General features: G+C 44.4%; 1 protein-coding gene across 1 annotated transcript; it reads left to right on the top strand.

The window, feature by feature from the left end:
• Positions 1-3,945: 3,945 nt before the first annotated feature.
• LOC109772629 (xylulose kinase 2) lies at positions 3,946-8,397 on the top strand. Its single transcript, XM_020331338.4, has 11 exons — positions 3,946-4,370; positions 5,063-5,714; positions 5,838-5,926; positions 6,211-6,275; positions 6,439-6,494; positions 6,575-6,695; positions 7,036-7,110; positions 7,345-7,398; positions 7,482-7,576; positions 7,660-7,834; positions 7,959-8,397. Exons 1-11 carry the CDS (start codon positions 4,309-4,311, stop codon positions 8,198-8,200), a joined length of 1,686 nt encoding a protein of 561 aa, XP_020186927.1. The 5' UTR covers positions 3,946-4,308; the 3' UTR covers positions 8,201-8,397.
• The last annotated feature ends 4,945 nt before the right edge of the window (positions 8,398-13,342 follow it).

Below are 13,342 nucleotides of genomic sequence, written 5' to 3'. Positions count from 1 at the left end.
GGACGGGGCGGACATGCTCCAGAGCAACGACGAGCAGCTCAAAGGCGTGGTACTTGGCGGAGCGCGGCCTCATTCTGAACCAGCTGCCCTCGACGGCGCCGCCAACTCCCACCCCAGGCCGCTCTTTTTCGGCGCCCTTGGGGGGCCAACAGCTGGAGATGCTCTAATAACACTTCCATAGCTTCCTCCCACACCTTGGCGAATATGGTTCACAACCTGTTTACAATCTGATGCAATTTGGAGATGTCGTATACCCAAGTCTTGCGCTAGTGAAAGAGCTTCTCCACAAGCTAAAGCTTCCAAACTAGCTGGATCCGATATGCCCTGGATAACTAACACTGACGACCCAAGATAGGAACCGTCTCGATTACGACAGATGGCTGCTGCAGTTCCTGCATTGTGCTGCACTGAAACTCCCGCCTTAGATGCCGTAGACAAATCTTAAAAAAAAAGTATGCACATAAGTTTTTTTTTACATTGCATTTGGTACAAGGTTCCCTCGGATCAAAATATTAGTTATATTTCAAGCTATTTCGGATCATTTTTATTCTTAAAAAATCATAATGGAATAGTAGGATGGAAAAAAGAAAAGAGCAAAAAGAGAAAGTGTAGACAAAATGACAAGAAGTTGGAACATCAATTTGAAAGAGCTTGTACGTGCAATTTCGGCATCGCTTTGCAAAAGGCTTGTAATAGACGCTATTGCTGAGGTTTTGTTGCTCAACTGCTTAGAGCATCCTTTTATGCCGTAGACAAATCTTTTTCTTTTGGTTTATAAATAATTATGCACGTATACTTTTTTTTACATTGCTCTTAGTACAAGGTTCCCTTGGAACAAATATTATTTACTTACCCCGCAACAAATATTATTTACTTTAATTTATTTTGGATCTTTCTTATTCTTAAAAAAATATGCAATGGAATGGTATGATGGAAAAAAGAAAAGGAAAAAGTGTGGAAAATGACAAGAAGATATTGGAACATCAATTTAAAAGAGCTTGTACGTATAATGTCGTCATCGCTTTGCAAAAGGCTACTAACTAGCGTCTTTTTTTAACATAGTATAGTCGCAAACACTCATACATAGGCACATACACTCATCCCTATGAACACACACACAGACGCCCTACCCCATATGAGCATCTTCGAGAGACTGAGTCAGCACGTTATCTTGAGATTGACGTTCGTAGTCAAGGGGAACGTCTCCTCCCACTGAACACGCATCGCGGGAAGGCTTGGTGGGCTGGGGATACGACCACCGTGTCAAGTCTAGGACTTGAAGCTTGGTGGGCTGGGGATACCACTGTCCTTCTAATCATTTAACAAAAGATTGATTTGCTAACAAGCCTCTTTCGACAAAGCAAATTCGTGGCAGATGCAGAAATGTGTCTTTGTCGAGGATTTGTAGAAGAGCAAAGAATGGAGCAAACCCTGGGCCAAAAGGAAAAATCCGCCAAAGATAAAACATTTAGCGCCTACAACTACTTCAAAAAGATCATGTGAAGACATACAAAACATTTTTTTTTTCGGATGAAGACATACAAAACATGACTCAGTTGTACAACTTTTTTATCATAAAGTGCAATACTAAAATATTCAAATCTTTGCATCTGAGAAATCAAGCGAACAACTCCAATATATGGTGCTAGTTTCGCACATGTTGTGTTTCAGATAAGCGTGTGCATAGTTGAAACAATGCATTTAGCGACCTGTGTGAATTGCTAAAATGTACCATGTGAAACAGTTGACATATTGCACACTTTTGGACACTCCAACCGTGTGCGTAATTATCATATCGAAAATTGTCCAACCGCGGGAATTTACAGCGACGAGGTACTAATAATTGTGGTTTATTATATCAGAATTCTAACCACCTTTCAAGGCGCCAATATAATCCATCAATCCCCTGGTTCAATTGTCATTGCTCTTTTCTTCATCCCCGCTTTAGTCGCCACCATCTTCATCCCGGCCGGCTGCCCTGCCACTACACACTCTCACACACACACACTCTGCAATCTCGCTTTCTCGCGGTTTGTACGTAGCATAGCCATGTCGTTCTCCGCAAGCGATAGTTTCGCCAGTCAGGCGCCCACTCTAAGATCAACCTTGGAATCATCGCGCTTGTCTTCCATGAGTCCAGCATCGAGCCCTAACCTCGATTATATCCGGTTCACGGAAGGGACGCCGCTTCCCGAGTCGTCGGATGATGACCAGACGGACAAGGAGCCGCTGAAGGATGAAGAAGACGATGATGATGAGGAGGAATGGTGGACCGAGGAAGATGAGGACGAGGACATGAACAATGATGATGGCAACGAAAAGCCAATGGTCAGCGGCAAGAAGCGTCCTTGCCAACACGTTTGTCGCGGGGCTATTCAACAACAACAACAACAACAACAACAACAACAACAGCAACAACAACAACAACAACAGCAACAACAACAACAACAACAGCAGCAACAACAACAACAACAACAACAACAACAACGACGACGACTAAAGCAGACTGTATACTCTCTAGCTATTGTATATTTGGACCTTAATATGTAATGCACTTGATTTAATTACCAATCTGGTATGTGTTTCTCTTGTCGATCTAATCACAAATGATTAATAATACTGAATCGACAGTGATCTTTCACATTATGGCACACAAATTGGTTTTTTCGATTGTGCTCCCTGTAGAGCACATAATTCACAACAATCAATCATATGCCTGTCTATAATTATCCACACGAGTGCCCTTCAAAACCCGTCTTTGTATCTCTGAACTCATTGCGCACACACACGTAATCTTGAAGTCAATCGTGTGCGCTACTTTAAGCCATTGCACACACTTATTTTTGCAAAGTGTTTGCCAATTAACACCCACAATTAGAATTCAGAATCGTCTGTGTTACGACGACATATCGCACACGCATGAGGACAATTTTCCGTGTGCCGTTATCACACACGGTCTGCGTACCAAAAATGTGCCCGATGGATGGGTCGTCGTACACGTTTTGTTTTCTGGCACAGGAGTTTATTTTCATACCGTTTGCAGTTCGTGCACCGCACATAATTTGATCAAATGGTGTGCGATACATGTGTCATCTTAGGCCCTTTTGGCAGTAGTGCCATTTGATGGCAAAATTCTCCACTTGTATGTGTTTACATGTTGAGATGTTAATATTTTATTCATTAAAGGCAACTTCTTAGCTTATGGTGCTAAGTTTTTTTTTTGTTAGAGGCAGACGCGCACACTGTATAGAGGCAACCTCTAAACCCTTAGAGACAATCTTAGAAGCAAGAAAAAGTATGCAAGCGTAGGTGCTCTTATGGTTTTTCGTGTCGTCTCGGTTCCGTCACTCAAAGTCCTTTAACTGTGACATATACATTTCTAAGGCAGTTTTGCCCCTCCTTACAGATGGACATCTAACTAAAATCATTTGTTCTCCTTTCTCAAAAATAAAATCATTTGTTCTCTTCTGTTGGAGCAACTCTAGCAGAATCGTCACATTAACAACATTCATATCATATATGGAACACGTTTCGTATGAATATGAAGGTTGCGGAGGCAACGCACAAGCACAAAATTAAATATTTGTTGCCTCCATGATCAGGGGATCCGCTCGACAATGAGACATTCTTTTTCCCCAACCTTCTGCCATCCCACGTGAAGCCGGGGCTATCTGAAGTCCTTTTCGCGCCACACAAGATCACACATAACCACCAAAAGGCGGCATATATTGAGAGTCCATATATGGAGGACGCTTGATAAATTGTGACGATCCTACTATACCAGAGTATCTTTTCGGCCAAAATTGTCTTGTTAATAGCGGTTATTACGGCGACCAGGCAGACACGGCAACTCTCCTAGAGTCTCTTACATGTCGCTTACAAATGGGACCCAAGGGAGAAAAATGAAAATTCCTAGTAAAAACATGTCACCTACACGTGAGACCCGCCCAGAAAAGAAAAAAGAAAAGAAAATAAATGCCCACCCTCGGGAAAATATGAAACCTGAACGCAGCAGCAGGGATGAGTAGATAATGACGACGCGAGCGATCCTTGCGCGCGACCCGAAACGGAATGGCTCCGGCATGGCCGCTCCCTGATCTCATCCTAGCTGGATAACGCCGTCCTTATCCCAGCAAGTCCTACGGGTTATATTTGTTTGTTTGTTGGTCGATCAGTCCACTTCGGCGCTACCTGCTCCTCCTCCCCGATCCGTCTGATTCCTTCCCTCCCGGCTCGCGTCGCCTGCCGTCGTACCCGGAGCAGGGGATTCGCGTGGGCGCCGACGAGGCGGACCGGTCGCCGGCAGCCATGGTCGGGCGGAGCTCCCTCCCGGATGGGGCCCTCTTCCTCGGACTGGACAGCTCCACTCAGTGAGTCCTCCTTCCTTACCACTTTTCTTGCGTCTTTTCTTCAGTAGTTTTTGGCTGTTTGGACGCCGGATCTTGTGTGGCTTGGTTTGGGCGAGTCGAATGTTGATCATCGTTCTGGTCGATGGGGATGATGCGGCCGATCGAGGAGGTGTGAAGTTGAATTGGAACTGCCTTTTGTGGAAGAGAAATGTTGTTGCGTAGAATTTGGTGATAATACTATCTGGTTCTCTAGTATTTGTGGTGCCTAACTGAAGATGTTAGATGTAAGGTAGTGGTACGCAGGGATAGTGGTTTTTTAAGTTCGTAATTGAAAGGTTTCCGCACAAGATTGAATCCAGAAAAACCTGAAATGTCAATGAGAATAGCTGGTGTGACGATCTAATTATGAGATAAGAGGTTTTATAGATGCAGAACCTAATGTGTCAGGTCTGGGTTCAGCTCTATGTCCATGCTAATCACCTATGCTCCTCACTCCTTTTAAACCATACACAGGCAACAGACCGAGGGGTGTACTTTGGGCATGTTGTTTCTTTTCTTTTAGATCCCCCACGCTGATAAAGCCTTGTTCGCTTTACCCGACAATGCACCCACCATTTGCTTCAGATGTGCCTATTCATTTTTCCTTTTGTTATCATGATAATTGTGCAGTTTATCACCATTGTGGGATCTAATTTTGCAATCTTATGCTACAGGTCTGTGAAAGCTACTGTGCTCAGCAATGAGTTAATAATAGTCGCTTCTGAAACTGTTAATTTTGACTCCGAATTACCGCACTACAAAACCGAGGGTGGGGTCTACAGAGATCCTACAGATGACGGCCGTATATATTCACCAACCATAATGTGGGTTGAGGCTTTGGAACTGCTTCTTGAGAAACTAAAACCAAAGATCAACTTCAGTAAGGTTGTGGCTGTTTCAGGGAGTGGGCAACAACATGGCAGCGTTTATTGGAAGAAGGGTAGTCAAGCTGTACTGTCTTCCCTGGATCCTGGTAAGAGCTTGGTATCCCAGCTTAAGGATGCCTTTTCTACCATGGACTCACCGATATGGATGGACAGTAGCACTACCAAGCAATGCAGAGAAGTAGAAAATGCTGTCGGAGGAGCATTGGAGTTATCTAAGCTGACAGGGTCTCGTGCCTATGAGAGATTCACTGGGCCCCAGATACGGAAGATCTACCAAACAGCACCCCATATTTATGAAAATACCGAGAGAATATCTTTGGTGAGCTCATTTATGGCATCTATCCTTGTTGGATGCTATGCAAGTATTGATGAAACTGATGGTGCTGGGATGAACTTGATGGATATAAACAAGAGGACCTGGTCAAAAGCTGTTTTAGAGGTTCGCCCCTTGTCTGTTTAGCTACACACCAGATTTCTTGAATGGCTTAAATATAAAAAATATTTAAATAAATTCCACATATCTCTAAGAATAAAATATCAAATTGTGCACTTCCTCCTCCAGGCAACTGCTCCTGATCTTGAACAGAAGCTGGGAAATCTGGCACCGGCATGTGCAGCTGCAGGTCGGATTTCTTCATATTTTGTAGAAAGGTGAGTTGTTTTACTGCTGCACTCGTGTGGTGCATCTGTAAAAAAAACTAAAAATATGGTTACGTTCTTTTTATGCCACTTGGTAATTAAGTGTACACCCGCAAATCTGTAACTCCAGTATTTTCTGTCACCTCTTTTTCGCTATCAAAGGGAATCTATAGAAATAATTTGTTAACAGGTAAGCTAGCTTAATGGTCTTAACAAATGCAATCCTAATGTCAGAAGCAATGAAGATTATTTGCAGTATCATCCCATAAGTTCATTGATGCAATATGCATTTGCAGGCATCAGTTTGACAAGAACTGTTTCGTTATTCAGTGGTCAGGTGACAATCCCAATAGCCTTGCAGGTACTTCACTGTCGTTTCTTTGATTCTTTTACGAATTGCTGGTGTTGTCATTTTCAATGCAGCTGTTATATCATTTAACAATCACGGTCCAATTAGCAGCAAGTGATTATTACTTTCCTCTATTCATCATTAACACTCCATTGGAACATTGCATCTGTTGTAGGTTTAACACTGAATACACCTGGCGATCTTGCTATCAGCCTTGGTACCAGTGACACGGTGAGTTGCAAGGATCCTGTTTCAGTTGTTGCATTTTCTTTTCAAGCTGCTGTCAGACTTATCTCCTAATTGTATTTTAGGTTTTTGGGATTACTGCCGAAGCTAAACCAAGCCTTGAAGGCCATGTTTTTCCCAACCCTGTTGAACCAGATGGTTACATGGTGATGCTATGTTACAAAAATGGCTCATTGACCCGGGAAGGTATAAAACTGTTATCCTTCTATCTGTATTGCGATGTATGGCATTAGGAAACTACAAGTGGATCGCAGGATCCATGGAGCCTTGCTTTTAAAAACTAAAAAAGAAATGGAGTTCTGTTAAAATCTGGAAAAAAATACATATACATGCAGATACTCACTATGTACGCTCAAATAAAAATATTTATTGATGAAGATTCACAAGTATGTGGGGAATATCTGTATGTTCATGTGGGATTTACAAAATTTTCTGAAAGTTCTAAATATGGTTTGTAATGTTTGAAAATTCTGGGCTCCGTGTAACTACTATTACTTTGCTGACACTACTCCTGATGTTATTTCAGATGTGCGGAATCAGTGCGCAGAAAAATCATGGGATATTTTCAACAACTATCTAGAGAAAACACCCCCTCTGAATGGTAAGTTCTTAGATAAGTTGTCTTGGTCTTTTAGGTTGCAATATATTATCTCTATTGCTTTCAGCACATATGGATTAGTAACATTTGAATGGATTACTACGTCTCAACTATAAATTTTCCAGGCCTGCTAATTTTCTGTAATTTTGTCATGGGTTAAAAACTTGCTCATGCTGATTGTCACCATGACAGTGATTGAAGTGTGACATAATGAAATTCATCTTTATTTTCATATAGGTGGTAGGTTAGGATTCTACTACAAAGACCATGAAATCCTGCCTCCTCTTCCAGGTAATCATGTAATAATGTTTATAAAACTTTGTCCATTTCTCTTGTGATTTATAACCTTAAACAAATTCGCTTGTTCGGTGCAGTTGGTTTCCACCGATACATTGTCGAGAATTTCAGTGACGCCTCATCTGACAATCTGAAGGAGTGTGAGGTGCAAGAATTTGATCCAGAATCTGAAGTATGCTTAACGGTCTTATCTGTCTCTAACTTTATGATACTAGTGGCAAATAAATGAGTCACGCTCACGATTCCTTGCGATAGGTTCGTGCCATCGTCGAGGGCCAGATGTTGTCGATGAGAGGTCATGCCGAGCGGTTTGGCATGCCCAACCCACCAAAGCGGATCATAGCAACCGGCGGAGCATCCTCCAATGAGAGCATCCTCAAGTTGATCGCGCAAATCTTTGGCTGCCCCGTCTTCACAGTTGAGAGACCCGGTATGTTGAAACTCTCCCTTGTTCGTGCGTAAAATTTGCACAAACTCTTATAACTCTATCCACCAACGGAAAAAAAAAGCGGCAGAACAGAGTAATACTGATAGTGCTTGTGGAATTGTAACAGATTCGGCTTCGCTGGGCGCAGCCCTGAGAGCCGCCCACGGGTGGCTGTGCAAGGAGGAAGGAGGCTTTGTTCCCATCTCCCGGATGTATACGGGCAACCTGGAGAAGACCTCGCTCGGCGCAAAGCTGGCGGTGCCGGCGCCGGGGGATGAGGGCAGGGAGCTCCTGAAGAAGTACACCGTGCTCATGAAGAAGAGGATGGAGATCGAGAGACGCCTGGTGGAGAAGATCGGGCGTGCGTAGATACACTATAGGACATATCATATGGCGCTGGGGCCATATGAGCATAGGGATTATAGGAAATATAATAATAAAGTCATTGGATCAACTGTTGACGCTCGCTGGTGTCGTGCGCGTCAGCCGTGAAGAATGTGCCGCGGTCCTGTGAACGAATAATTTGTGATGCATTCGTTATGAAAAAACTGCCACATGTTTCTACAGATGAATTGTTCCTGGTTTTCTTTGACGTGCACAAAATATGCTATAACTCGCCTTGCAACACCAAGACTTGAACTAAGTAGTGACGTTAGCCATGGGCAGACATGGTGTGCTCGGAGGAGCCCGCTTCTTCGGTCTGAGATGATGGGGGAGATGTTGGACGCGCTACATGGCACTGCTCGGCGCCTTGCTTCTCCAGCACCTTCTTGATGTTATGGACTTTGTAATTTCCGCACCTTGTTACTCGTTGTACGGATTAGTTGGTTGCTTTTTTATATAAAAAATGGGGTGAAAGCCTATTTCAAGATGGCCACGAGGTTTAAGGCATCTCCAAAACGGTCCCTCAACTGTCTACAACCATCCGGACTGCGTGGTCGGACGTATTTTGTCACCCAACGATGTACGTCCACGGGCCGGTCTAGACGTCTTTTTTCTCGCAAACTGGAGGAGGCTTTGCCGGAGTCTAGTACCCGTAGAACTCCGACACCTCCGGCCCACCCAAAAACCGCGACCCCGCGCCTCCATTCTTCCATCTTTCTCTGCATCTGTTTTCTCTTTTGCCGCCGCCGGCGCTCCACCGCCCCAGCCGCCCCACCCTTCCCGGAACTCCGCGACTCCGTCACCTCCACCGCTACACTTAGGCTCCACACCGCTTCTCCTCTGCCGCCGGTTCACACCTCTCCTCCGCCCACCGCACCTGTACCATCTGCCCCTACGGTTGTCACCATGCCCGACAAGTGTTCGTTGAAATGGCCGTGCTAAATTTTGTTGTCCCTTCTTCTTTGAAGAATTGGATTCGAATATGGAGTACATATACGAGCTCTATGTTGAGTCGTCGGATGACTCGTCGGACGAGGAGGACTAAACGAATGAGACGGCGATGATGTAGGCGGTCCTGGCGGACGCAGAGTGCGCGGAAGGGCATGCTCTCAATTTCAAGGGGTCGATCAAGGGCCATCGAGTGCTCAATCGCAACAGGGCACACGACCATTTGACACTGATGGACGACTACTTTGCCACTGATGCCCTGTTCGCTGACAATTTCCGCCAGTGCTTTTGGATGCAAAAAATGTCTTTGATCATGTCTATCAAAGCGTCTAGTCCTTTGATTTTATCTTGAAGAAGGATGCAGTAGGAAGGATTGGGTTCCCTAGTTATCGAAAATGCATGGCCGCATTGCGGATACTTGAATATGGCACGATCGCATTTCAATTAGAACTGCTGGTGCATTTAAAAATTTGAACAATTCTGGGCTAAACCGAAACTAGATATGTGGCTATTTAGAGCGTGTAGACTGGAAAAATTGGGGGCGGATGTATGCGGCTAGCTTTGGATGGCCGGCTCCTGCATCCGTGTCCATAGACTGGTCTCCCCTGTGCGCAGACAGATGCAGTGTCCGGTTTAGGGGTCAACATTGGAGATGCCCTTAGATGGCAACATTCGGGCAACAGCTTGAGTTTACCCTTCTTCCATCGGCTTCGGGGTCATCTCGAGAGGCATTCTATGCAGTTCTGAGATATGGAAGCTCTTCTCGTGGGATACAAAGGGTTCTAGGTGAAAGTCATGCCCTGACCATGAGTCGGTGGTGGCGCCTTCGGGCGTTGTTCCCCTTCTTAGAGGCAGTTCCGATATATGCAAGATCTTCTCGAGAGGGAGGTTTTTCCGGGTGAAAGCCATGCCCGGACCTCGAGTCAGTGGCGGTGCCTTCAGGCATCATTCTCCTTCTTGGAGGCACCGTTGTGGAACCTTGCCTCCTCTCCGTTCACAAATGGCTTTGGCTTTTCGATTGAAAACCCAAGTTTCAGTCTTTCTCAAGCGGGCGACAACGATGCCTGCGTTGTTTCTCTCTTGGGGGTGTCGCCTTGAAGAGCTAGCTATTGGTTGTGGCATGGCTCTCTTGGTTGAGGCATGTGGATGTTGAGGAAGCGGCCCCGGATGGTGGTTGTGTGCCCAGGTGGCGGCTTCGGGAAGTAATGTGCCGGCAATCCTATGAGGCAGGGTGTCGGTTTGCATTGGTGGAGTGTCAGTTTTGTTCTACTAGTGCGGTGGGGTTGTCGGCTCGGTCGACGCGCTCCAGAGGGGAACGATTTGACTTTATGTCGGGGCGACGGCTCCAAAAGAGTTGGTGTGACTGTCCTGGTATACGGGTGGTTGCCCTATTCAACTTGGGTTGTGGGTGATTGGGTCGTGCGGCGTTGCAGCTTGAGGGCGAGCGATTGTATGTCGGGACGACGCCAAAAAGTGGTGTCTTGGTGGACTATGCAGGGCGCAACAGAGCAAATGGAGGACGAGGTGGCAACCTCGAGAGTTCGGCAATATCAATTTGCCTTGACCTTGCATCGCATGGGCGGCGAGGTTGATCGATCATCTTTCGTGATGCTACTTCTTGAGCTTGTGTTGGTTTTTCCCTTAAAGAGGAAAGGGTGATGCAGCAAAGTAGAGATAAGTATTTCTCTCAGTTAGAGAACCAAGGTATCAATCCAGTAGGAGACAATGCACAAATCACTAATACCTGTACAAACAATCAAACAACTTGCACCCAACACGATAAAAGGGTTGTCAATTCCTTCACGGTTACTTGCAAAAGTGAGATCTGATACATATAGATGAAACTAAACAAACGGTAAAATAAATATTTTTGGTATTCTTGGTTTATAGATCGGAAAGTAAAAGATTGTAAAATAGTAGATCGGAAACTAATATGATGGAAAATAGACCTGGAGGCCATAGGCTTCACTAGAGGCTTCTCATGATAGCAAATAATACGGTGGGTGCAGACTAAGGCATAGCCTAGTGGTGGGAAGGGGCTGATGCCTTCCCACCCATCCAGGTTCAAGGCATGGTACTTGCAATTTGGGTTTGTTGCACCGATTATACTGTAGGGGGTTCCCTTACAGTCTTTATGTCAAAAAAATAATACGATGGATGAACAAATTACTGCCAAGCAATTGATAGAAAAGCGCAAAGTTATGACGATATCTAAGGCAATGATTATGAAATATAGGCATCACGTTCGTGTCAAGTAGACTGAAACGATTCTGCATCTACTATTATTACTCCGACTCCTGCCTACATCTAGAGTATTAACTTCATGAAGAACAGAGTAACATATTAAGTAAGATGACATGATGTAGAGAAATTAACTCAAGCAATATGAATGAAAACCCCATCTTTTTATCCTCGATGGCAACAATACAATACGTGCCTTGCTGCCCCTACTGTCACTGGGAAAGGACACCGCAAGATTGAACCCAAAGCTAAGCACTCCTCCCATTGCAAGAAAAACCAATCTAGTTGGCCAAACCAAATCGATAGTTCGAAGAGAATTACAAAGATACCAAATCATGCATAAAAGAATTCAGAGAAGATTCAAATAATATTCATAGATGAGCTGATCATAAATACACAATTCATCGAATCTCGGCAAACACACCGCAAAAGAAGATTACATCGGATAGGTCTCCAAGAACATCGAGGAGAACATGGTATTGAGAATCAAAGAGAGAGAAGAAGCCATCTAGCTACTAGCTATGGACCTATAGGTCTGTGGTAAACTACTCACGCTTCATCGGAAGAGCAATAGACTTGATGTAGAAGCCCTCCATGATCGAATCTCCCTCCGACAGGGTGTCGGAAAAGGTCCCTAGATGGGATCTCATGGGTACAGAAGGTTGCGGCGGTGGAAAAGTGTTTTCGTGGATGCCTCTGGTGGTTTGAGAATATATGTGAATATATAGGCGAAGGAATTAGGTCAGGGGAGTCAAGGGGGGGGGGGCACAAGACAGGAGGGCGCGCGCCCTCCGTCCCTGTGGCCGCCTCGTGGCTCCTCGGACTTGATCTCCAAGTCTCTTGGGTGTCTTCTGGTCCAAGAAAAATCATCGCGAAAGTTTTATTCTGTTTGGACTCCGTTTGGTATTCCTTTTCTGCGAAACTCAAAAACAAGAAAAAAATAGATACTGGCACTGGGCTCTAGGCTAATATGTTAGTCCAACAAATAATATAAAATAGCATATTATTGCATATAAAACATCCCAAACAGATAATATAATAGCAGGGAACAATCAAAAATTATAGATACGTTGGAGACGTATCATGCGACAATATAGCATGAAAGAGATTTTGAAGGGGAAAAATGCCTGCACCAGGATCATGTCTTGATTGGGTTGTGCCGATGGTGAAAGACCATGCACCTGGCATTCCGTGGCCTCCCTCGCCGGCAAGTAAGGTTGCGCTTTTAGTTGATGGCTCCTTTTTTATGTCAGACAGTTCAACTGTAACATGTATAATCTTTAGAAGTCGTGATGGGACGACACTATTTATGGCTTACCAGTTTTGTGTTCAATTGCAATGGTGCCTTAGAAGCGGAGAAACAATGCAAGGGATGACTCTTGCTGTCCAAATGCAACATACATGCCTTTCGGTGCGAAAAAGACATGGAGGACGTTGGTCTGTAGGATGTTATACCCTATCGCCAAGACAATGGCGGTAGAAAAATGGTAGATCATGAATTTTTGCAAAGTGAAGTCAGATCGTGCTTAAATTAAGTAAAAGGTCCAGAACCGTGATTTTTGCCGGAGGAGGAGGACGAGGAAAGTGAGGCGGATCCGATGTGGCTATAGATGCTCTTACACAAGGACCCTCGTGCATTGAGGAATTGTTGCCCCTCCACTATAACTCTTTAAATTTGGAACAAAAACTCCTTTCCCCCTGATAAAAATGGCTTAGAAAGTAAACTGCAAAAAGTTTTATACTCCCTCCGTCCCAAAATTCTTGTCTTGGATTTGTCTAGATACGGATGTATCGAGTCACATTTTACTATTAGATACATCCGTATCTAGACAATTCTAAGATAAGAAATTTGGGACAGAGGGAGTAAGTATCAGTGTACAGAAGGAGTGTATATTTCAGAAAAATCAGAAAGACTATAAGCATATTTTGTTTCTGTCC

Source organism: Aegilops tauschii, chromosome 2 (genome assembly GCF_002575655.3).
Source record: "Aegilops tauschii subsp. strangulata cultivar AL8/78 chromosome 2, Aet v6.0, whole genome shotgun sequence".
In the NCBI taxonomy this organism is placed as follows: domain Eukaryota; kingdom Viridiplantae; phylum Streptophyta; class Magnoliopsida; order Poales; family Poaceae; genus Aegilops; species Aegilops tauschii.
This window is presented reverse-complemented; position numbering and strand designations above follow the sequence as displayed.

Coding starts and splice junctions, on each gene's coding strand:
- LOC109772629 (XM_020331338.4), top strand. CDS start 4,309: ATGGTCGGGCGGAGCTCCCTCCCGGATGGGGCCCTCTTCCTCGGACTG. Junction 4,371..5,062: donor GGACTGGACAGCTCCACTCA/GTGAGTCCTCCT, acceptor CTTATGCTACAG/GTCTGTGAAAGCTACTGTGC. Junction 6,495..6,574: donor GCCTTGGTACCAGTGACACG/GTGAGTTGCAAG, acceptor ATTGTATTTTAG/GTTTTTGGGATTACTGCCGA.